We start from the raw sequence: 21,969 nt of genomic DNA, 5'->3' as shown, positions 1-21,969 counted from the left end.
ACCAACCAGGAGGCGCCCAGGCCTCATTGTTCAGAGCTTTTATTGGGGCTCCACGACTTTGGCACGATTGATTAAATCATTGGCCGCGTGCTTGGACTCAATTGCTAGCATTCTCTCCTCCCTGGATGTTGGGGGTTGGGGATGAAATTCCCCAATCACATGCTTGGTCTTGGTGGCTTGGCCAGCGCCTTCCCCGAAACCATCTAAGGGCCCACCACAAGTCACCTTGTTAGCATAAACCCGGGGATGGTTGAAAGGAGCTTATTATGAATACAAAATACACCCCTATCGGGGTTTTTGAAAGTCTGTGCAAAGAACTGGGCACAATGGCCAGCTATAGTCTTCAGTGTATCATAGTCAGTGTCTACAGCAGTAATAAGACTTTAAGTGGGGGTTTATGAGGTTACAACACTTACGCCTTCAAGTATGATTGGAGCTAAAGCCCAAGGAAGAAGCCTTTTGATTTGACAAGAAGTTATACCTGGGTGGGGGGACAAAGGCGGGCTCCGAAGGAAAAGACAACAGGCACCAGTGAGACCGCAAGCCTTAGGGCCTTGCAAGGTCTAATGAAAGGCTTAGGAGACCCCTGGGCCAGCAGGGGCGGGAGAGGTTTTGTGCACGGAGGAAAGAGATGGGAGGTGGATGAGTTGGAAGATTCTGAGACCAAGGTCACGGAGTTACGGGAACCTCGGGACAAGTAAAGGGCTTCACTTTGGAGACACAGAGAGATTCCTTTGTAAGACATGAAGGGCAGGGGAGAAGCTAATTGGAAAAATACAGAAAAAAATACAGGTTGACAGAAATACGGTGCACAGAAAGCTGGATAAGAGCAACTATCTTTAAAGGCAGGTCCCTCACAGAGCCGGAGCTCAGCAAGGCAAGGCTTCGTGAAGGACACCGCCGTCTTGATTCCAAGAGGAGTCCAAGAAGCGAGGGGCGGGGGGAGATGGGAGAGAGCACCAAGGGGAGAATGATCCGGGTGACTCTTTCACACAGTGAACGGACTCTCTAAACACAATTGCCAGATGACCCCTAGAAGTTTCTGCCAGCATTATTGTTCCAGCATTCTAAGACTTGCGACTGAGCGCATCTCACTGACCACAACACGCACCCCAGCTCCACAACTGCCCGTGTCTGCGCTGTCCAGAAAGAAAGACACATCTGTGGGAGGACGATGTTTCCTAAGCAGGTACAAGCATTGGTTAAGGGTCAGGTAAAAAAAAAAAAAGAGGGAACCGTATCTCGGAAGGTAACTATTGCCAGAGACAAGATTTTGGCACTTACTGATGGTACAGAACTGAATAGCTAGAGCTGACCCTGGGGTTGGGGGGCGGGGGGTTTCTCTCCAGCGAGGGCTCTCAGCTGGCAAAGGTTTTACTGCCCAGAGAACATATGTTTCAACATTTTCTTCTTCTTCTTCTTCTTTTTTTTTTTTTAGAGATAGAGTCTCTCTCTATTGCCCAGGCTGGAGTGCTGTGGTGTCACCATAGCTCACTGTAACCTCAAACTCCTGGACTCAAGCGATCCTCCTGCCTCAGCCTCCCTAGTAGCTGGGACTACAGGCACTTGCCACCATGCCCAGCTAATTTTTAAAAATTTTTTTGGAGAGACTGGGTCTTGCTGCTCAGGCTGGTCTCTAACTTCTGACCTCAGGTGATCCTCCTGCCTCGGCCTCCCAAAGTGCTGAGAGTACAGGCACGAACCACTGCTCCCCAGCCTTGAGATATTTTTAATTGTCACAGCTGGGCAGCATCCAGTGGGTGGAAGCCAGGGATGCTGCTCAACATCCCGTGATGCACAGGACTCCCCCTAAACAAAGGATTATCTGGCCCAAAATGTCAATGGTGCCAAGGTTGAGGAATCCTGCTCTAAAGGAAGAAGTGGTGGGGAGAGCCAGGTGTAACTGGCAGGACGCACCAGGTATATCTTGGCAGGAGGGGACCCTGGAGAGGCATGGCAGACTCCTTTGGGTGACTGACTCCCTTGGGGTGTCTTTACCCCCCTTCTTGGTAGCCACCTTCGAGTGACAGGAAGCCACATGACAGTTCTGGGCAACGAAACGTAAGAGGATTTGCTGGATGAAGCTTCTAGTAACATCCCTGTGTTCTTGACCTTTGGGTACCTTTCCCCTTTCTGTGCTCCCTGCCTGGACGGCGAATCTGCCACCTGGAGGTTCACTGGCCGCTTTCGGGGCCATGAAGTGCTAAAAGCAGCAACTAAAGAGGGTGGAGCCAAAAGCCAAAGCCAGAAAGAGCTGTGACATTTGGCTGACATCTTTGGTCGTTACAGTGGTGGGGGGGAGGGGGGGCGGTGCTGACAAGCAGTGGGCGGAGCCCAGGGGTGCTGTTCAGCATCCTACAATGCAGAGTCCCGGGTGTCCTGACTCAGGGCTACTTGTAATTGGGGGTGGGGGAACCAATTATTTAAGCTCCTGTGAGCTGGATTTTCTATTGAATCAATTCCAGGTTGCTACAGCAGGAGAAGTTCTCCTATTCCAGCCGGTTTCAGGGCGATCTCCAGATGACACCTCCTTTAGATGATCTTTAGTGGCACCTTCCATGGCTGGACTGGGTTTCCCGTCCCATCCTTGAAGCAGAGAGAGGACGACCATTCCTTCGCTTCTTTTGCCAGAAGATGCCAACACCAACGGTCCCCTCCTCCCACGTCGCTGGTGGGGTCGGCTGGGTCCAAGATCACAGGCCTAAGTGAGGGGTTAGAGGGCAATAGAGGGTTCCAAAACCAGTGACTTCAGAATTTGGGGCCCATCCTACTTTCAGCAATAAAACAATGTGTTCTTACAGTTTCGATGATGGTAATTCAAATATACCAATACCATTCAATGTCTTTTCCTAGAATTAAATTATATGTGTCAAAAATGTTTCAAAAGCTGTTAATTACCATACACACGGAAGGCATAATGTAACTATCTCCTCAGTGCTAAGTCAACTGAAACATGATGTGTAATTTAATCAGATACAATGTTGCCAAGCAGGCCACAGCCCACCTTAGGCAACCCACGGTGTCTTGTTCTGTCTTCTCTATTCTTTCTCAGCGCTATTTTGTGTTCTCTCTTTCCTATCCCTGGCTTCCATTGCTTTTGTCCCCTGCTGGCGGCCCTGAGTGAGTGCACTGTGATTTTTTAGTATTCTTTACTATTCTTTACTATTCTTCAAGGTCTGAAAGGGTAGATAAACCCTAATCTAATACAATCCCTGCAGGACAAATGGGCCCGTGAATGACAGCACTAATTCTCACGGACAGGCTTCCAACGTGATCACCTCTCAGACCTGCTAACAAATTCACGTGTTTCTTTCCAACACAGAAAGAGGAAAGGCACCCCAGGACCCGGTGCCTCCCCGCCCTTCCTCCCCTGTTCCTTCTGGACAATATTTTCTCCTTCGTCCCTAGGATTTTATCTCTGGGGACCACACTCTCCCCGTTTCATGCGAGGAAACAAATCACCACCCCAGGGGAGGAGAACCCAGGGCACTGAAACGGTGATGACGGGAATTAGGTTAAGACGAGGACGGGGCTGGGGTTCGGGCACCTGGTTTTCTGGATCTGGGTCAGGAGGAACTTCCTCACTGTCTCATCTTCAAAGTTGTAATTGACGATCCAGAAGATGCAGAGCTGCTGATACTGTGTGACCAGCTCCAGGACTGTCCGGAAACCTTCTGCGGTGTCAAAGTCCAGCATCTTGCTCCCGCGCTCCCAGGCGTGCACGGCGAGCAGCTCCAGGGCGTACTTTGGGGGCAAAGTCCCCTTAGGCTTCAGTTTCCTTTCGCACTGGGGGAAGAGTGGGAACATGAGATGACACTAGGAAGGCAGAGGAATGCAAGGGGCTCGGTGAGAGTCGCTCGGGGGCCACAGCAGGACAACTGAGTCACCGTGCCATGCTGGCGGGCTGGCGCTCTGCAGGTCTAAACGGTGCAGGTTCACAGGAGCTCACCTGGCAGCCGGGGAGCAGCATGCACAGGTTGCTTTGTCGTGCCTTTGGCCATACATTCCATTCCGGGACGATACTACAGCTATGCTTTCCTAGAAACCCACTGCGGGACAACTACGGGTCTGAGCATTTCCCCTGCGTCCTTTCTAATCCTCCCAACAGCCCTGCCGAGCAGGCATCATGAGCTCCGCTTTAGACGAAGACATGAGGCTTGGGGACGTGAAGTGACTCGCTCAAGGTCACGCCATAGCCCTGAGCCCTCTGGGCAGACGCACCACACCAACTCCCTGATTTCCCAGATGAAAACCACGGAGCTCAGTCTCAGGCTCCAGGGAGCTGGACCGAGAAAGGGGATTCCTCAGGAAGAACTGACATTGTGTTTGATGTTGGCCACCAGGAAGATGATCAGAAACGATCATGTGCGAGGCAGTTGACCGCAATGCAGGGAGGCTCGCCAGTGAGGAACTGTGGCCGCAGTCCTGCTTGTAGCTTCAGCCTGGCTTCCGAGTGACAGCACAGGTTCCGAGCAGAAGCCAAACTGGCCACTTGTGGGCGTGTAAATCCCAACTTTCATCCACCCTCTGTAGGCGGGATAGCGTGGATGCCTGCAGGATTCTCTGGCCAGCATGAAGGCAAAATAAACCACGGGTAGCAGCTTTAATGGTAGGGGGTGCTCTACGCCTCACCCAAATTAGTGGGGTTAGTGATGGGAACCCCACAAAGGTATGTAGGGTTTAAGGAGTGGGCAGATTCCCTAATAGAGTGGCTCAGCCCTCAGCATGGGACAGTGTGGGCAACAGGACACTTGCTAAGGGCTGGCAAAATGGTCCCAGCTTACCGGTAAAAATAATAACCCGATGGTCAGAACGAGGGCTGCCGTACCTGTGTGTACCAGTGCTTCACCAGGCGAATTAAATTCTTCAGCTTGCTGGGCTGGGAGCCAATGAAGTTCTGCTGCAGCACCGTGAAACTGGTAGAAAACTCTCCCCCGGGGATGTCCGGGGATTTATACATATCAATGAGCTCAGCATAAACGTTGGGGCTGGGTGCGGAGCCGGAACTCGACTGACCTAGCATGGGCGAGATATTGACGTTACGACTTATCATGTATAGTAAGTAACAGATCTCAAAACACTTTTGACAAACATAATTTAATTCTGGGAAATTATTTTGAAAGGTATCAGTGTATTTACATCTCTGATGTCCAAGGTAGAGGGGGCATCTCCAGAGTAACGAGATTTTTAAAAAATTGTATGATCTCCATGAATACAGGGAGTGCTATTAAAGTATTATCTAGACCTGAACTGCCCAACATAGGAGGCACCAGCCAATGTGGCCATTTGCATTCAAATTAATTAAAAGGAAATAAAATAAAAATTTAGTTCCTCAGTTGCACTGGCGACATGGCAAGCTCTCGGTAGATATAGAACACAGAACACTTTCATTATCACGGAAAGACCTTGTGGAGAGCACTGCTCTGGAGTTTGCAAACTATGGCCCCTGGGCTGAATCTGGCCCATTGCTTGATTTTGTAAATAAAGTTTTATTGGAACACAGGCATGTCCATTTGTTAATATATCATGTATGGCTGCTTTCATGCAACCATGGCAGGGCTGAGTAGTTGCAACAGATACTGTATGGTCTTCAAAGGTGAAAATTTTTGCTATCTTTTCTTTCACCAAAAAAAAGTTTGCCCACCCCCCATTCTATACTGTTGTTCCATTTTTGAGAGACATTAAGTGCTATTCAGAAGGAAGGTATTAGAGTGTTCATGTGGCTTGGGAAATGCCTGAAATAGCCTTGATTTCTTTTAATATCCCATTATGTCACCCATGGACTGAATTTCTAAAGGAGATTTTTGCCTAAGATTGAAACCAAACACCCAGATTTCCTGTGTTTTTGCCTTAGAATTCCTCCCACATTTTGCTTTTTGATTTCCTTCACTGTATTTCAGGCATTTTATCTACAAATGTATCTGGAACTTCTGTGTACCCCATTATTTGACAGATATGTGGATGATGCCCCGGAGTATAAGATATGGTTCCTGGTAGTCCTCGGGATATGCAAAGGAGAAATAGGAATGAAATCACATACAGGTGTAAGGTCTTAGTGTCGTTATTAATGCCACCTACTGGGAGTCCTGGACCATGAGTGGCATATGTTTTCACACCCAGCTACTAAGTCACATGGCTTTCTCTCCACCCCACCCTCATCACTTCCAGATTCCAGAATCTTCCTCCTGTAGGGGCCAAGGGCTGGGGCGTCTTACCCAGTGCATTAAAGGCAGGAAGCACATCAAAGTTGATGCTTTCGTTGAGTACTGTGGAGTTTAGAGAGAAGCTCAGTGCCCTGGGAGCCTTCCATGCTGAAATCCTAAATGTGACTTCAAACTCCTTCTCCTGCTCACAGGCTTCCAGCTGTTTCTGAATTTCCTTGAGGATTCTGCTGCGTTTACATTTTTGGGAGGCATAACTTTTAATCGAGTCATGGAACACGACGAGTGTGGCGTCAGAGCCAGTCCTCAGAGCTGTGCCTTTGGCGGTTGATCCTCCCTAGGGAAGAAAGGAAGGTTGAGCTATAGCATTTCCCAGACCGAGAGGTCCTTGCGCCCACGGGCTGGCACCAGTTAAGCTAATCAATGAGGTCGCCAAGGCCAGGGTTAGGGTCCAGCGAGGGCTGAGTCTAAGGCAGAGTGCTTCATTTTACAAACTAATAGATACTATGGTTCCAAAGGCAACTATTCTCCTGCCCTTCACATATAAAAAACCGATGGGCTATAAGTTATAAGTTACCTGCTTCTCAGGTCAATTTCCTAAAGATTTTTCCTATAGAAATATTTAGTTTTATTTGGATTCCTGTGACCTGAAAGAAATCAAGCTGTATGCAATTATTATGGTGAAAGTTCTCGTCTGTTCCTTGACCGATCAGTGATCTACAGTCTGGGGACCACTGGATGAATATTCGTAAGTACAGCGGTTGGCAAACTTTCTGTAAAGGGCCAACAGTAACTATATTAAGCTTTGCAGCCTACTTATGTCTCTGCTATGTAGGCTTCTCCCCTTCCTCCCCGCTTTTCCTCTTCCTCCTCCTCCATTTAGTGTCTGTAGGGAAATGTTTATTTTATCCATGGTTAGTAAGTGCTTGGCACACGGGATTGGGAGGTGAGGAAGGGCTGTATTCTATTATTCCCTGTATGTAGATCCTCAAGTCACCCCTGTTGCAGCCCACTTCATTCACGTACCCTGTCTTTGAAAGCTGGGCTTCAATGTCCCCTCCCCGGCTGCGGCCCCTTCTCCACAATCCCTAGGTGGCACCTCCCTCTCCACCTTAGTGGAGAAACCTTTATCCAACTCCAGGAAGACAGAAAGCAATTTCTTATCTGCTGATGGCTCTCTTCCTGTTTTCTCCTTTGATGTGTCATATACCTTTTCTTCTTTATTAATTAATCTTACAGACAGGGTCTCGCTCTGTTGCCCAGGCATGATCCTAGCTCATTGCATCCTTGAACTCCTGGGCTCAAGTGATCCTCCTGCCTCAGCATCCCAAGCAGCTGGGACTACAGGCATGCACCATGACACCCAGCTAATTAAAAAAGTTTTTTTGTAGATGAGGGTCTTGCTGTGTTGCCCAGGCTGGTCTTGAACTCCTGGCCTTAAGTGATCCTCCTGCCTGGGCCTTGCAAGGTGCTGGGATTATAGGCGTGAGCCACCGCACCCGGCCCTTTTCTTCTTTATTAACTATCATGTTAATGGGGTCTCAGGAAGGAGAAGAGAAAAAGCATGCTTCAGTGGTTCTGACATTGATCGCAAACTCAGTCTTGTTTTCACGCCGATGAACCTCAGTGAGACAGTTCTCTCATCGCTCGGCGGGTATCGGTGTGGTTTCCCAGACACTCTCAGCGAGGCATGCACGCAGGTGTTTTTGCGTCACTGCAGATGTTTATGCACATATATTAACATTTTCCTCTCTCCCTTCTTGTGACCGTGGGCACACTTATCTGGTCATATGACCACCAGAGGGAAGTGTGTCAGCACATGGCCTTTGAGTCTGGGGCAGGAACAACGCAATGCTCTGAATCTCTAGCTCAGCTGATGAGGCAAATGGGTCCCCGGTCATCAACACAAGAAGCTCCCTCTCTGGTTTACTGCAGACCGAGCTTACCATACAGTGGGTTGAATGGTGCCCCCCCCCCCAGAAGGTATGTCCTCTGGGATCTTGTGGATGTGGCTTTATTTGCAAAAAGGGTCTTTGCAGATGTAAATAAGTTAAGGATCTGGAGATGAGATCATTCTGGAATAGGGGAGGCTCTGAATCCAAAGACAAGTGTCTTTAGGAGAGAAGAGAGGACACACAGAGGAGAAGGTGACGTGAAGACAGAGGCAGAGATCGGAGCGAGAGGTCGCCAAGCCCGAGAGCACGAAGGGTTGCCGGCAGCCCCCTAGGAAACAAACGCAGAACCAAAGTGTGTTGCTGACGGCACAGGCAGAGCCCCACTGAAAATCAGTGCCCCGGTGCCCTGACCTCCCCAGCTTCCCTTCCTGCAGTTTCTGAAGGTAGACGGGCCCTGGACAGCTACGATGCCCGCTTCACTCCCCTCCAGGTCTTCCCGGGAGAGAAGGGCCAGTGCTCACCTTGACGATCTGGATCTTGCCAGGTGACTGTCGAAAGCAACGTTCTGTAAGGAACGTGCAGATGATGTCAACGGCTTTCTCGATCTGATCGAGGAAACATTTGTCGGGCTGGAGAAAGTCCCTGATGAAGTTATCTAGGAGATGGCCCGGGATCGTGAAGAGCGGTGCTGGCTGGGGAAAGGCAGAAGACCCCAGGCGTGAGCGGCCCCTGCAAGCGGACCTTGAGGCTCTCTTTCCTGCCCGTTCTGGGCCCCCTGCCCAGCCCCTCCCTCCTGCTCTGCAATCTCCGGGCACCTTCCCCGTCTTTGCTCCTCGCACTGACAGATCCCAAGAACAAACCTGAGAGTCTAGGGTGGTGCCCAAGATCCCCCAGAAACAAAACTCTCCTGGTTGTCCCTCCTGCCTTCCTAGGGGAGATCTGGATCCTTCTGACAGGTCTGTTGTGTCCCGAACTCCAAGCTGCTCTCTGGTTTCCACTTCTAGCCGTGGCATCACCTACTAACGACCGACACCTTTTTGCTTTATTTTCCCCTTTCAGGAGGTAGGTTTCTGATGATCACATGCACTCAGTTTGTAAAGGTTGCATGAGCCTTTGTTAAACTCACCGCCCAGGTGTATTACTTTCCAAACGCTGCATGACAAGTTATCACACCTGCGGGGCTTAACGCACCAGAAATTGATCCTCTCACCGTTCTGGAGCCTAAAAGTTCAAAATCAAATAATACACAAATCTTCAATCTCCTGAATTTGACCACAGCATGGTGGTTGTTGAGGAGAATGTCCTTATTCTCAGAGATCCGTATGAAAGCATTTAGGGGGAAAGGGGTGTGTGGCGGCCTGCTCTCAAATGACAGTATAAACAGCAGCTACAGTGACAGCAATAATGATGACAGTAAACGTCACACACACACACACACACACACACACGGTGTGTAACACTCACTGCAAAGGTGGTAAAATGTTGCATATCTGTGCATCTGCCTGAAGGGCGCCTGGGAGTTTATTGAATCATTTTTGTAACTTTTTAAATATGTTTGAAAGCTTTTCAGAATAAAATGCGGGAAATAGTAATAATTTTTGGAAAAAAGCTGTCTGAGAAAGTCGGGAAAACCAGGGTGAGCGAGCAGGGGCAGGACTGTGATGAAAGTAGGGGTCGGGGGGCCGGGGGGTGGCTGCCCAGAGCATCACGATCCTTCTAGACCCAGTTAGGAAATTTCTCCGTTCACAGACTGCTTCACCTCCGGGGCCCCAAGACTTTGGTAAATTCATTTACACCCCAGATTTTTGCTGTTAGCGCTCAGATTTCTGTGCAAATGGCAAATGGAGATCCTGCCTCGCATAATTAAGATACAAACGAGTCCCCTGTCTGTGAAATGTGGAGGTTGGTTGGCCCAGCTGGCCTCAAATGACACAGCTGTGCCCACTGGGGTTCCCAGGAGAGCTGGCCGGGGGAGTTCTCGGGTCACCCTTCCGTAACGCCCTGAGTGTGCGGGAAACTCCGAGTTGGCAGGTTTACTTCCCCTTTTGGGGACAGGATGGGGAAATCCTGCACCCTGCACCCGTCTCACAGGTGGCCTTTTAATGGATCCTCCCGTTTCTGCCCCGCTCTCCTCCTGCCCCCTGCACCTGCCTGAACGGCCTCGGAGGCTGTGCCAGCGTCTCGGGTCTGGCTGCCGCCAGCCAGTGCCCTCGGGCTCCGCTCCATGGCATCTCTCACCACCTGCTCACCTGCTTCCTGTTCTGCAAAATTCACTGGAATCGCTCATCTGTGGGTCTCCTCTCTCTCTTTGTTCCCTTTTGCACTTCACAGTCATTGCCCCTAACGACGTGCTACGGGTTCAATTGTGTCCCCCATAAAAGATGTCTTCAGTACCTGTGAATGGGACCGTATTTGGAAATAGGGTCTTTACAGATACAATCAGGTTAAAATGAGGTCATTGGGGTGGGCCTTCATCTAACACGACTGTTGTTCCTATAAGGAGTGGAGGGAGACACTGAGTCACACACACACAGAGGGATGATGACATGCAGACACGCAGGGAGGAGGCCGTGTGACAAGGGAAGCAGAGATTGGAGTGACGCGGCCACAAGCCAAGGACTGCCGGCAGCCACAGAAGCTGGAAGAGGCATGGCAGGGTTCTTCCCTAGAGCCTTCAGAGAGAGAGACCACAGCCCGGACGACACCTTGATTTTGAACTTCTAACACCCAGAACGGCGAGAGAATAGATTTCTGCTGTTTAAAGCCACCCCGTCTGTGGTACCTAGTTGCAGCAGTCACGAGACACTAATACGTGGTGCTCTGGGACAAGACCCGGTCTGGGCGTCAGGAGGACCCTCCTTGCGGCGTGAGATGAGCCGTGGCTGGAAAACCCTCTCACCAGAACATCCCAGTCAGGGGCAGGCAGCTGGCTGTCCAGGCTGGGAGACGTGAGCCAGGTCTGAGCTTCTCGTTTCAGCACCTCCCAGCAGCTCTTCCCGTCACTCACGTTGTGAGTGGGGTCGGTTGGATCCACGATCACTGGCCTGTGTGTTCCATTAGATGAACAAAAAATCAGTTGAGCTGCTTGTAGGAGAAGAAGTCAGTTTTGGGGAAAAAGGGCTTGAGTGGGGAATCTGGTCACCTGAGTTCTGATTCCTGGGGTTCCTCCAAGGTGCAAGGGGGCTTTGTCTACGACATCTAGCCCTGTGGGCCCTGTGTTTTCTGCTTTACAGGTATTCCATTAATAAAATAATAAAGTGGTCTCCTCTTCTGACAACTCCCTTTTCTCTCTGAGCTCCTTCCTCCTAGAAGGGGAAGCACCCCTCCAGTGTTTGTTTTTGGGACAAAATGTGACCATGGTTTGAAATATACAAAGCACAGACCGGGACAGAATCCTCTGCCTGCCCACCCATGGCAGTGGCTGCCATTCTGTTTTTATTTTTATTTTTATTTTTTTTTAGAGACAAGGCCTCATTCTGTCACCCAGGTTGGAGTGTAGTGGCACCATCATAGCTCACTGCAGCCTCAAACACCTGAGCTCAGGTGACCTTCTCACCCCAGCCTTCCGAGTAGCTGGGACTACAGGTGCATGCCACTGTACCCAGCTAATTTTTGGATTTTTTTTTGTAGAGATGGGGTCTCACTATATTGCCCAGGCTAGTCTCAAACTCCTGGCCTCAAGTCATCCTCCTGCCTCGGACTCCCAAAGTGCTGGGATTATAAGTGTGAGACATCATGCCCGGCCAGTGGCTGCCATTCTTTTGGCACATCTCTGGCTGGGCAGGACAGGGCCGAGGCCTCGTTTTAAAGGGGTACAGTCCCACATGCAGACGCAGAGGTACAGGGAGCTGAGCACCTCTCTGATCGGAGCTGGTTCAGCAGGACGTTCCTGACGGTCTCGTCGTCAAAGTTGTAGTTGACCGTCCAATAGATGCACAGCTGCGCCTGGCACTTGATCAGCTTCAGAACAGTTCTGATGCCTTCAGCTATATCAAAATTTTCTTTTCCACAGCCGTGTTCCCAGGCATACACCGTAAGCAGCTCCAGGGCGTACGGACTCAGCACGGGTGAATGTTTCATTTTTTGCTGGCACTGTGGGGAAAGAAAGAGCAGCAGCTCACCTGGGGACGCAGTGCCTCCCATGCCAGGGCTCTGAAATCAAGAAACCAGAAATCTCTAAGAGGTCACTGTCCCCCATTTTAGACCCAGAAGGTCTAAAATTCAATGGAATGACAATACCAAGTGTTGGCTAGGATGTGGAGCAACTGGAACTCATACTTTGCTGATGGGAGTGTAATTTGGTGCAACCATTTTGGAAAACTATTTGGCAATATTTACTACAGTTAATCAAACAAATAAATGACCCACATATATAGTCTATATATTTACGCATACCTACACACATAACATTCATGTACATGTACTGTATAACTTAGCAATTCTATTACTGCATATTTACCTAAGAGAAATGAGTGCTTAAATTCACAAAAGGACATGTAGGAGAATATCCATAGTAACCTAATTCATAATAGCCCCAATGTGGAATTGACTCAAACATCCATCAGCTGCAGAATGGATAAACGTGTGGTGTATTAACACAATGCACTGCTACAAGACAATGAAAAGCTACTACATGCAACAGCATGAACGAATCTCTCAGACATGATGTTGAGCAAAAAAAAGGCAGACACAAAGTAGGGGCAGTATGGTTCCATTTACACCATTTAAAAACAAGCAAAACTAAGTTGTGGTGGCAGGTATTGGAATAGGGGTTTGTCTGGGGGTATTACTGGGGCACAGTGGGCTTGAGGCACACTCTGGGGTGCAGGAAATGGTCCCTATTTGACTTGGGTGTTGCTGAGAAGGATGTAAAAAACATGCATTGAGTGTATACTTAAGATTGCTGCGCTTTACTGATGTAAATTATCTCAATAAAAAGGAAGTGAATGATAACGATATATATACAGTTGGAAAATTACCTGTTGGTGCCAGTACTTTACCAAGAGGATCAAATTCTTCAGCTTTCTGGGACGGTTGTTAAAAAACTTCTCCTGGAGTTCTGTGAAGCAGACCGCGAACTCACCGGGACGGGCTTGTGACTTGTCCAAGGATCTTTTGAGATCTCGATAGATCCAGGGGTTGGGATCCTCCAGGAAGCCTGATGGGAGAGAAAAACAAGAATTTTGGTATTTGCATCACCTCATGTCCGAGTCAGGGCTGCTCAGCGATGAAGGACCTTTGTAATTTCATAGCACACGTCCGCTGCTTCATCCGTAAGCGGACTTGGTGTATTTACATGAAAGGTAGTGGGGAAGGGTGGCTCGGCCCACTGGAAAATCAAATGTAGCTGAAAATGACTATAATGAAAACCGTATGCGGTTGACCCAAGACAAGATCAGCAGAACCAAATAAAGGGATGAGAAACACAACTATAACCAAGAAAGGGGATATTCCAAATCGGTAGGGAAAGGCTGGGTTGTTTGAAACATTGTTGGTGTTCGCAAAATTGGCAAACATCTGGCAGATAAAAAAAAAACAACAACAAAGTTTATGTATCACATGCAATATATTCTGCTATTGAGTTTATCCAGTGAATATTCTACTTAGAGGGTGAGGGTACCCGGACTTTGAGGAGGCAGGCAGGGTGACAGCCAGGCCCCAGAGGCCTGGGGAGGGAGGCCAGTTTAATCAATGGGTCTCCATCCTTGCCAGCTGAACGCCACTGTTTATAAACGCATTGAAAAACAGCCAGGAGAAGGCGTCCAGCTTGTTCCGTACTGACTCCCTAGACCCGGTTCCGGCACTTGGCACGAGGGGAGGTAGAACATTCCATCCTCCTACCTATTGACATAATATGGCTAACGTTTGTTGAGTGCTTACTCTCAGTAAGCACTTGAATTAAGCCTTTTCTGTGCAGTGAAACATACAAGCCTCACAGAACTCTAATGTGGCGAGCGCAACGGCCACTTGTCATTTACAGCTGAGGAAACACCAGCAAGCGGAGTAAACAGGTACCTTCCTGCTTTGCGTCAAAGCAGGTGGCACACAGCAGTGGAAAGAGACGCAGGGTTGAAGGGAGCCTGCCTGGACCTGGTGTAAAAAATAGGCCAGATTAATTAGGCTAATGTTTATTTTTAAAAAAAGCAATTTGCAAATTGCCCTGTAGGTCACGCTTCTCAGAAAGCAACCCTTACCTTTCCTTGTAGAAAAGGGATCTCAGTGCGCAAGGTGCAGCTCTACCACCATCTAGTGGCGGCTTCTGGGTACCGCATGTGAGGAAGAGCTCAGGTCTCCTCCTCACGCCATCCTTGCATGCTGGGTGAACCCAGTAGAGGGCGCGCTGGCCTCCTTGAACAAGAGGCGAGTGCACGGGATTTCCTGTAAGAATTCTGAGCCACGCGTGTCTCCTTACCTTGACTACGATCGTTGTTTGAGGCCCAAACCTGAGCGTCCCAGTGGCCATGACAGCTGGCCGTTTCTAGTCTGACTGCACAGTTGGCAGGCACACGTGTGCAGTGGGACCTGGATGAGAACTCGGGGTTGTCAGCCTCCCACGCTGTTGCCTTTTCCTCCGAACCAGGACACCTTTCTGTGCAAGTGAGTCATCAGGAAGTGCATATGTCTCCACCTTATCAGATGATGGTCGTGCTCATTGCTCTTCAAGGGCCCTTGTAACCCAGACATTCCTTAAAACTCTATGGCGGAAGGCACCCTGGGCTGGGACTTAGAAGACTTGGGCTTTTGTTCTAGTTTTGAGAGCAATTGGCTGTGTCGCCCTGGGAACATCCTTTTCTTTCTGTTTCCCCACTCATTTAATGAGGGGTTGAATTTCGGCTCTGGAATTCTTTAAGCTTGTGATGATATGTGTACCTGTGCTTGAAACTATGCTGAGTCTTATCCATCCATCCATCCATCCATCCACCCAACCATCCAATGAGCCATCCATCTATTCCATCTATCCATTCATTGATCCACATCCATCCATCCACCCATCCATCCAATGAACCATCCATTTATCCATCCATTCATCCACATCCATCTGTCCATGCAATTTCCTTTCATCTGTTTTTCCATCATGATCATCCATCCATCCATCTATCCAACAACTATTATTGGTAGTGAATATTGTGCTAGAGACTGGAGAGGAACAAGACACTCATGGTACCTGTCTTCACAGAGCTTACAGTCTAGGAGAGAATAAAACTAAACAAATTTTCTCCATATAAGTAATAATTCTCATGAGCCAGAGAACACAAATTAGAGCATGTAGGAGAAACCTTAAGAGGGTCCAGTACAGAATGTGTGACACAATCACACTTGGAAAGAGCATCCAGATGCAGTTGGAGGGAGAGTGAAGGCAGGGAGAAAATTAGGAGGCCGTTGCCATATCTGGGCCAGCCCTGATGGTGGCCTTGGCGAGGGAAGCAGCAGTGCGGAAGGGAGAGAAAAGAAGCAGATTTAGGAGCAAATTGGGCAGAACTGGCAGGATTTAGTGATGGGCTGTGGGTGAGAAGATGGGGGAGGCAGAGATGGAATCCTGGCTTAGGGGACAGGCAAAGCTCTGCAGGAACATTTGCTGAGACAGGAGGTTCCTGGGCAGGTCTTGGGGAGATAACAGTGGGGTCTGATGCACCCCTGAAACTCTGGTAGATAGTTGTCCATGGAAGGTTGTTTCTTTGATGTTGAGCTGGCAGGAAGGCAGACTTCAAACACTCGCCCCAGCTGGTGTTTTCCTAGATGTTTGCCTCATCCTCTTTCTAGAAAGCAATACTGGCTCTAGTCTAAAGCCTCAAGTGTGGTCTGTGGACCGGCATCCTCATCGTGGAGCTGGTTAGAAAGTGGAATCCCAGGCCCCGACTCAGACCTCCTGATTCAGAACCTGCGTTTCAACAGGGTTTCGGGTGATTCATTCATTCAGTTTGAAAAGCTCTGTTTTAGATTCCCGAATCCAGAACATTTTCTCCAAAGTCAATTCGGAGGAGAGGGGAGAAGTTCCAGACAAGAGTATAAGCCCAGAGCAGGAGGGATTTTTCTCTTCGGAGGGTCTGTGGTCTCCCATTCAGAAAGCACCGGTGGCACCTGTACCACTCACAGCCTAGAAGACCTACATGGCTGTCTGGCACCTCCTTCTTTGGCTTTTCTTCCCCCAGGACGCCCCCTACCGCCACCCCACACGCACCCAGGAGCACTCACCCAGAGCGTTGAAGGCAGGCAGCACGTGAAAGGAGATTCTCTGGTTTGCTGTGGACACCTGGATTGTGACCCCGCCATGTTGGATCTCGACAGAGCCTTCCAGCCCTCTTTCGCGCACATGGTGCTCCAGTTGATCCCCGATTCTTTTGAGGATTTCTCGTTGGTTTTGCCTCTGGTCCTGGAATTGTTTGAAGTGACTGAGGAAGAGGACGAGGGTACCATCGGAGTTGCCTCTCAAGACTGTTTTCCGGCCGTAGGATCCACCCTGCCAACAAGAGAGAAGCAGATGTGAGGCTCTGGCCTCTCTGGGGTCACGGGGAACTCCAGCAGTCGTATTTTTCAACTCAAGGGAAAGCCAAAAATGTCACCCTGGTCTTAAAAAGTTGAGTGGCAGGCATGCATTTGTCCTCCCAAAGACCTCATTGGCATGTGCACAGCAGCACTTTTCGTACTGGCCCCACACTGAAGGCAACTCAAATGGCCATGGACAATAGAATGTGACAGACCCACCCCATCCTCTACCGCCGGTGCTGAGCACACCATCCTGGGGCCTGAGGATAGGACCACACCACCTGCCACTGCTGTTGGTGCCCTGTGCATGTCATCTGGGAGCCTGGGGAATGCCCTGCCCTGCCCGCTGCCCTGCCTGCCCCCACCTGCCCGCACCTGCCCCTACTATCAGGGGGCCTGAGGATGGGCTCACTCCACCTGCTGCCAGCACCCACGCACGTTGTCTGGGGCCTGGAGATGGATGCGCCCTGCCTGCCACCACCAGAGCATGCACGAGCCATCCAGGGGCCTCAGGACAGGTGTACCCCACCTGCCACTGGTGCCTGCACGTGCCTCTTGAGTATCTGGGGACCAGCCTGCCCAGCCTGTCACTGCTGATGCCCACTTGCACTCCTAGAGGGCTGAGTAGTTGGCCTGCTGATGCTACTGGCACCACTGACGCCATGCACACCACCTAGAGGCCCAAGGGCCTGCCTGCCCAGCCCTCTGCTGCCACTTCTGGCACCCAAGCACACCACCTTGAGGCCCTAGGCTTGGCCCATGTGGACCCAACACCACCAGTGCCCAAGTATGCCGCCTGGGGGCCTAAGGACTGGCATGCCTGGCTTACTGCTACCAACACTGGTGCCTGAGGACTGGCCCACTTCACGTTTGCATCCCCAGCAAAGCCTCATCACAACCTGCACTAACAATGGCAGCCTAAGCCACTGAGGAACGCAAGACACCGTGGAAGCTGATTACAGCTTGGGAAACCGTACAGACGTTACACTACTGTGTCCCCTCGGAATCAAAGCCAAAGCACCCCACTCAACCGATGCTACAGATACAGCTACAGGAAAACGTCTTCCCCTACAAAAGCCAATCCCTAAATTGGAAGAACTGACTGTTACACAACATGTGCAGACATCCATGTAAGGACACAAGAAACACGAGAAAGCAAGGAAACCTCCAAAAGAACATAGTGATTCTCCCGTAACAGATCTCCCCCAAAAAGAAAGCTATGAAATGCCTGAAAATTTCAAAATAAACTCAGTGGGATACAGGAGAACACAGATAAACAATACAAAGAAATCAGGAAAACAAGCCATGATGTGAATGAGAAATTCAACAGACATAGATACCAAAAGAAACAACCAAACAGAAATCCTGGAATGGAAGAATTCAATGAATAAAATAAAAAACACAACCAAGAGCTTCAATGATAGACTAGATCAAGCAGAAGAAAGAATTTCTGAACTTGAAGACAGATCTTTTGAAATAACCCAGTCAGACCCCCCCAAAAAAGAAAGAAAAAATCTATGTGACATTTGGGATGTCATAACACTACCAAATATTTGAACTTTGGGAGTTCCAGAAGGAGAAGAGATGGGCGAAGGTGTAGAAGCCTATTATTTCTTTCTGTTCCCTGATTGCTCTAGCTAGGACTTTGAGTACTATGTCAAGTAAGAGTGGTAAAAATCCTTGTCTTGTTTTGGTTCTTAGAGGCAAAGCTTTCAGCTTTTCCCCATTTGGTATGATGTTAGCTGTGCCCATCAACAGATGAATGGGTAAAGAGAGTGTGGTATATACACACGATGGAATATTATTCAGCTGTAAAATGAATGAAATCCTGTCCTTTGCAGCAACATAGAGAACTAGAGGTCATTATGTTAAGTGAAATTAGCCAGGCACAGGAAGACAAATATCTCATGTTCTCACTTATATGTGGGAACTAAAAAAGTTGATCTCATGGAGGTGGAGAGCAGAATGGTAGTTACCAGAGGCTGGGAAGGGTGGTGGGGGGGATGAAGGGAGGTTGGTTAATGGGTACACGCATAGAGTTAGACAGAAGGAGTAAGTTATAGTGTTTGATGGCACGAGAGGGTGACTATAGTTAATGATAATTTAGCGTATATTTCAAAATAGCTAGAAGAGAAGACCGGAAATGTTCCTACCACAAACAGACGATAAATGTTTGAGGCGATGGATATCCTAATTGCACTGATTTGATCATCACACTTTGTATCCATGTTTCAAAATATCACAGGTACCTCATAAATACCTACAATTATTGGGTATCAATAAAAAAACCAATGGAATGGACATATGTGGTATATTCACACAATGGAATACTACGCAACAATGAAAATGATAAACAACTGCATGTACAACATTCATTCCATAAACCTGATGGGTCAAAGAAAGCACACACGGAAGCACACGCAGCACATGACACCATTTACACAGGGCGACCGACACATCCTGCTTTGCGTCCCCGGTTTTAGCGCTGAGAGTCCCCCCTCCCAGGAAACACCTCAATCCTGGGCAAGCTGGGTTGACTGTTCACCCTACATTTACATAAAGTTAAACAACAAGCAAAACTAATCTATACGATCAGAAATCAGGGGAGTGGCTACCTGGGGTTGGGGACCTACCAGATAGGGGGCCTAGGGCTCTTGGGGGACTGGGAATGTTTTGTTTCTTTATCTGGGTATGGGTTACACAGGCAGCTCATCAAACTGTACACTTAGATGTGTGCACTTTTCTTTGTATATATTTTACTTCCATGAGGAAAAACTGTTAACAACATTTAGAAGCAGGATGGCTTAGCAGTGAAACCTGCATGCCTCAAGCGGGTTACCCAGGCTCAAATCCCAGCTCTGGCACCAGCTGTTAAATAACTGAACTTGCTTCAGTTTCCTCACCGGGGCCAGGGCAGGGGATGCCACGTGTCTAGACTTCTTGACTGCAGGGCTAGAGCGTGTGCTAAAGACAGAGGCCAGAAAGCCTTGCGACTGCAGAGAAGGGGATGTGGCCAGCGCTGGAGGGTACGCAGGTGGTGCTGGGACATCAGGACCCTTGCCCCCTGCCCCCCCATCCTAGGGTCCTGGCACATTCCTAGCTCCCCTTCCTCGCCAAACGTCCAGAATCTTCAACCTCAGTTCTGGGATTTGTGACCGTAAGCACCGAACATTTCTAACAGATGAGAGCCACCCCTCCTCGCTGCTGAGAAACCACAGAGCAATGCTGGATAGTTTGACCGAGGTCCTTCAGCCTCAGTTTACTCCTCTGTACCATGGGGAAGATAGAAATAGTAATGGCGATTAATAGCAGCTCATGCCTTGAGCACTGTGTGTCAGGCCCGGTGCTAAGAACATCTGATGCTGAAGCCTTTCGATTCTTTGAAGTGGGAACTCGGTCTCCCCAGATCCAGAGACGGAGGCACAGAGAGTTTAAGCAGCCTGCCCAGCGCCACACAGCCAGTCAGGGGCAGAGACTGCCCCGAAGCCTGTGCCCTGCCACATACCCCAGCCCAGGTGCGGGCCTCCCCAGCCCAGGTGCGGGCCTGGCGCATCCAAGGGGCTCAGCCCCGCGGCATGTCCTGGCTCTCAGAACCCTGAGCCCGGCCCCGGACTCACTTTGGCCACTCCCTGCACCATCGGGAAGTGCTCCGTGTTCTGCAGGCTGTCACAGATGAGGTCCACGATCCCGTCAATCCGTCTCTGACACTCTTCATCGGGCGTCACATGGTCCTGGATAAAATTACCCAGCTTCTGAGCAGGCACTGAAGATAGCTGGGACTCGCGGTTTCCCATGGCTGCCTCCCGGCTGCCGGGCCAACAGCGAATGGCAGGGCGGGCGACCGAAGGTCTCCCCCTGTCGCCCGAGCCCGGAAAGTGAAATTGAAATCGAGAGGCCTTCGCCCCGCCCCCGCAGCGCGGTTGCTGATTCCCGCACCCAGAGCCGGGAAACCAAAACTTAGGCCGGAAAGTCTCTGTCCTCGCCCCTCTAGGGGTGGTTGCCAAGTCCTGCTCCCAGAGCCGGGAAACCAAAACTCAGGGTCGGAAGCCTCCGCCCTGCCTGCCCCCGCGGCTGGGATCTCCAGCCTGTCAGCGGCTCCCGAGGACTGATCGGGGTTAAACGCGACATCTACAGCCCCACGGCGAGGGCTTCACCTATGCTGGACCTCTGTCCTTGATCACATCACCTGCCCTCTTTGTGCCTCAATTTCCCCATCTGTAGACTGGGGAAAAAATGGTACCTCTGTCATAGGGTTCACGTGAGGCTCCACTAATACCTGCAAAGTGCTTAGCACGGGGTGACAAACACAGGCAGAGGGGCAGGGGTCATCTTTTAAGGCCCTGTCTCTTTCTCCCTGTTCTCAGTGGCCAGGGAGCTCAGACTCAGGGACAGCAGCAGAGAGGAGAAAGAGACCCAGAGAAGGCATTGACTTGCCCACAGACACACAGCAAGGCAGGGACTGAGCTGGACTCAGGTTTCGGTTCTGCCTCTGGGTTAACACAGGCTCCCGGAGTGGTCAGTGGGCAGGAAGCTCTGTGTGGGGGGTTCCTCAGCACACACAGGGGGACAGCTGCAGGGCCCCATGAGAGTGCACAGGCCGGAAAAGGACCAGACATGCCACCCTTGGGCCCAGAGCTGCAAACGTGAGGCTCACAGAGGGCTCCCAGTCAGCTGCTGTGGCCCAGCAATAAAAGTCCCTAAGCCATGAGGGGGAATCGGGTCTTTCCCTGCCGGGATGGTTAATTTTAGGTGTCAACTTGGTTGAGCCAAGGTATTCAGATATTTGGTCAAACATTATTCTAGATCTTTTAGTGAAGGTATTTTTTTTTTTTTTTTAGAGATTAACATTTAAATCAGCAGACTTTGAGTAAAGCAAATTACCTTCTATAATGTGGGTGGGCCTCATCTAATCAGTTGAAGGTTTTGATAGGAAAAAGACTGACCTTCATCACAAAAGAGGGGATTCTGTCTGCAGACTGTCTCCAGCCTCAAGGTGTAGCGGTGCCTCTTCCCTGGGTCTCCACCCGGCAGATTTTGGACTTGCCAGATTCCACAATCACATAAGCCAATTCCCTTATGTCCCCACTCTATGTGTCAGGGTCCTATTCTCCCCTGGGGGGGCCCTGACCTCAGCCAGCAGACCTGATTATTCTGAAAGTCTGTCACTTTCTTTTATGCCCATTGGCATGGCTATGACCAAAAGGATGGACCATAACGCATGTCGGCAAGGATGTGGAGACACCGGCACCCTCGTTCATTGCTGTGTGTGTGTGTGTCTGTGTGTGTGAGGATGTTTCTGGAAGAGACTAGCATTGGAATCCAGAGACTGAGGGAAGAAGCTCCCCCTTGCTAAGTCCAATCCATTGAGGCTTGACTAGGACAAAAAGGCGGAGAAACAGCAAATTTCCTCTTTGCTTAAGCTGCGACAT

The 21,969-nt window shown here is 49.8% G+C and overlaps 1 protein-coding gene across 1 annotated transcript; it reads right to left on the bottom strand.

Moving 5' to 3' along the window:
* Positions 1-1,420: 1,420 nt before the first annotated feature.
* On the bottom strand, positions 1,421-20,377 carry OAS2 (2'-5'-oligoadenylate synthetase 2). The gene is made up of 10 exons (XM_069496974.1): positions 20,158-20,377; positions 16,250-16,514; positions 13,036-13,214; positions 11,913-12,148; positions 10,956-11,100; positions 8,578-8,748; positions 6,216-6,498; positions 4,829-5,016; positions 3,548-3,786; positions 1,421-2,701 (listed from the first exon to the last, which is right to left on the bottom strand). Exons 1-10 carry the CDS (start codon positions 20,332-20,334, stop codon positions 2,533-2,535), a joined length of 2,052 nt encoding a protein of 683 aa, XP_069353075.1. The 5' UTR covers positions 20,335-20,377; the 3' UTR covers positions 1,421-2,532.
* Positions 20,378-21,969: the final 1,592 nt, after the last annotated feature.

The sequence above is a fragment of the Eulemur rufifrons genome, chromosome 21 (assembly GCF_041146395.1).
Source record: "Eulemur rufifrons isolate Redbay chromosome 21, OSU_ERuf_1, whole genome shotgun sequence".
Lineage (NCBI taxonomy): Eukaryota > Metazoa > Chordata > Mammalia > Primates > Lemuridae > Eulemur > Eulemur rufifrons.
Note: the sequence above shows the minus strand (reverse complement) of the source record. Positions and strands in the feature narration are given on the sequence as shown.

Coding starts and splice junctions, on each gene's coding strand:
- OAS2 (XM_069496974.1), bottom strand. CDS start 20,334: ATGGGAAACCGCGAGTCCCAGCTATCTTCAGTGCCTGCTCAGAAGCTG. Junction 6,499..8,577: donor GCAAGATCCAGATCGTCAAG/GTGAGCACTGGC, acceptor TTTCTTCCCTAG/GGAGGATCAACCGCCAAAGG. Junction 5,017..6,215: donor TCCTGCCTTTAATGCACTGG/GTAAGACGCCCC, acceptor CGCCCATGCTAG/GTCAGTCGAGTTCCGGCTCC.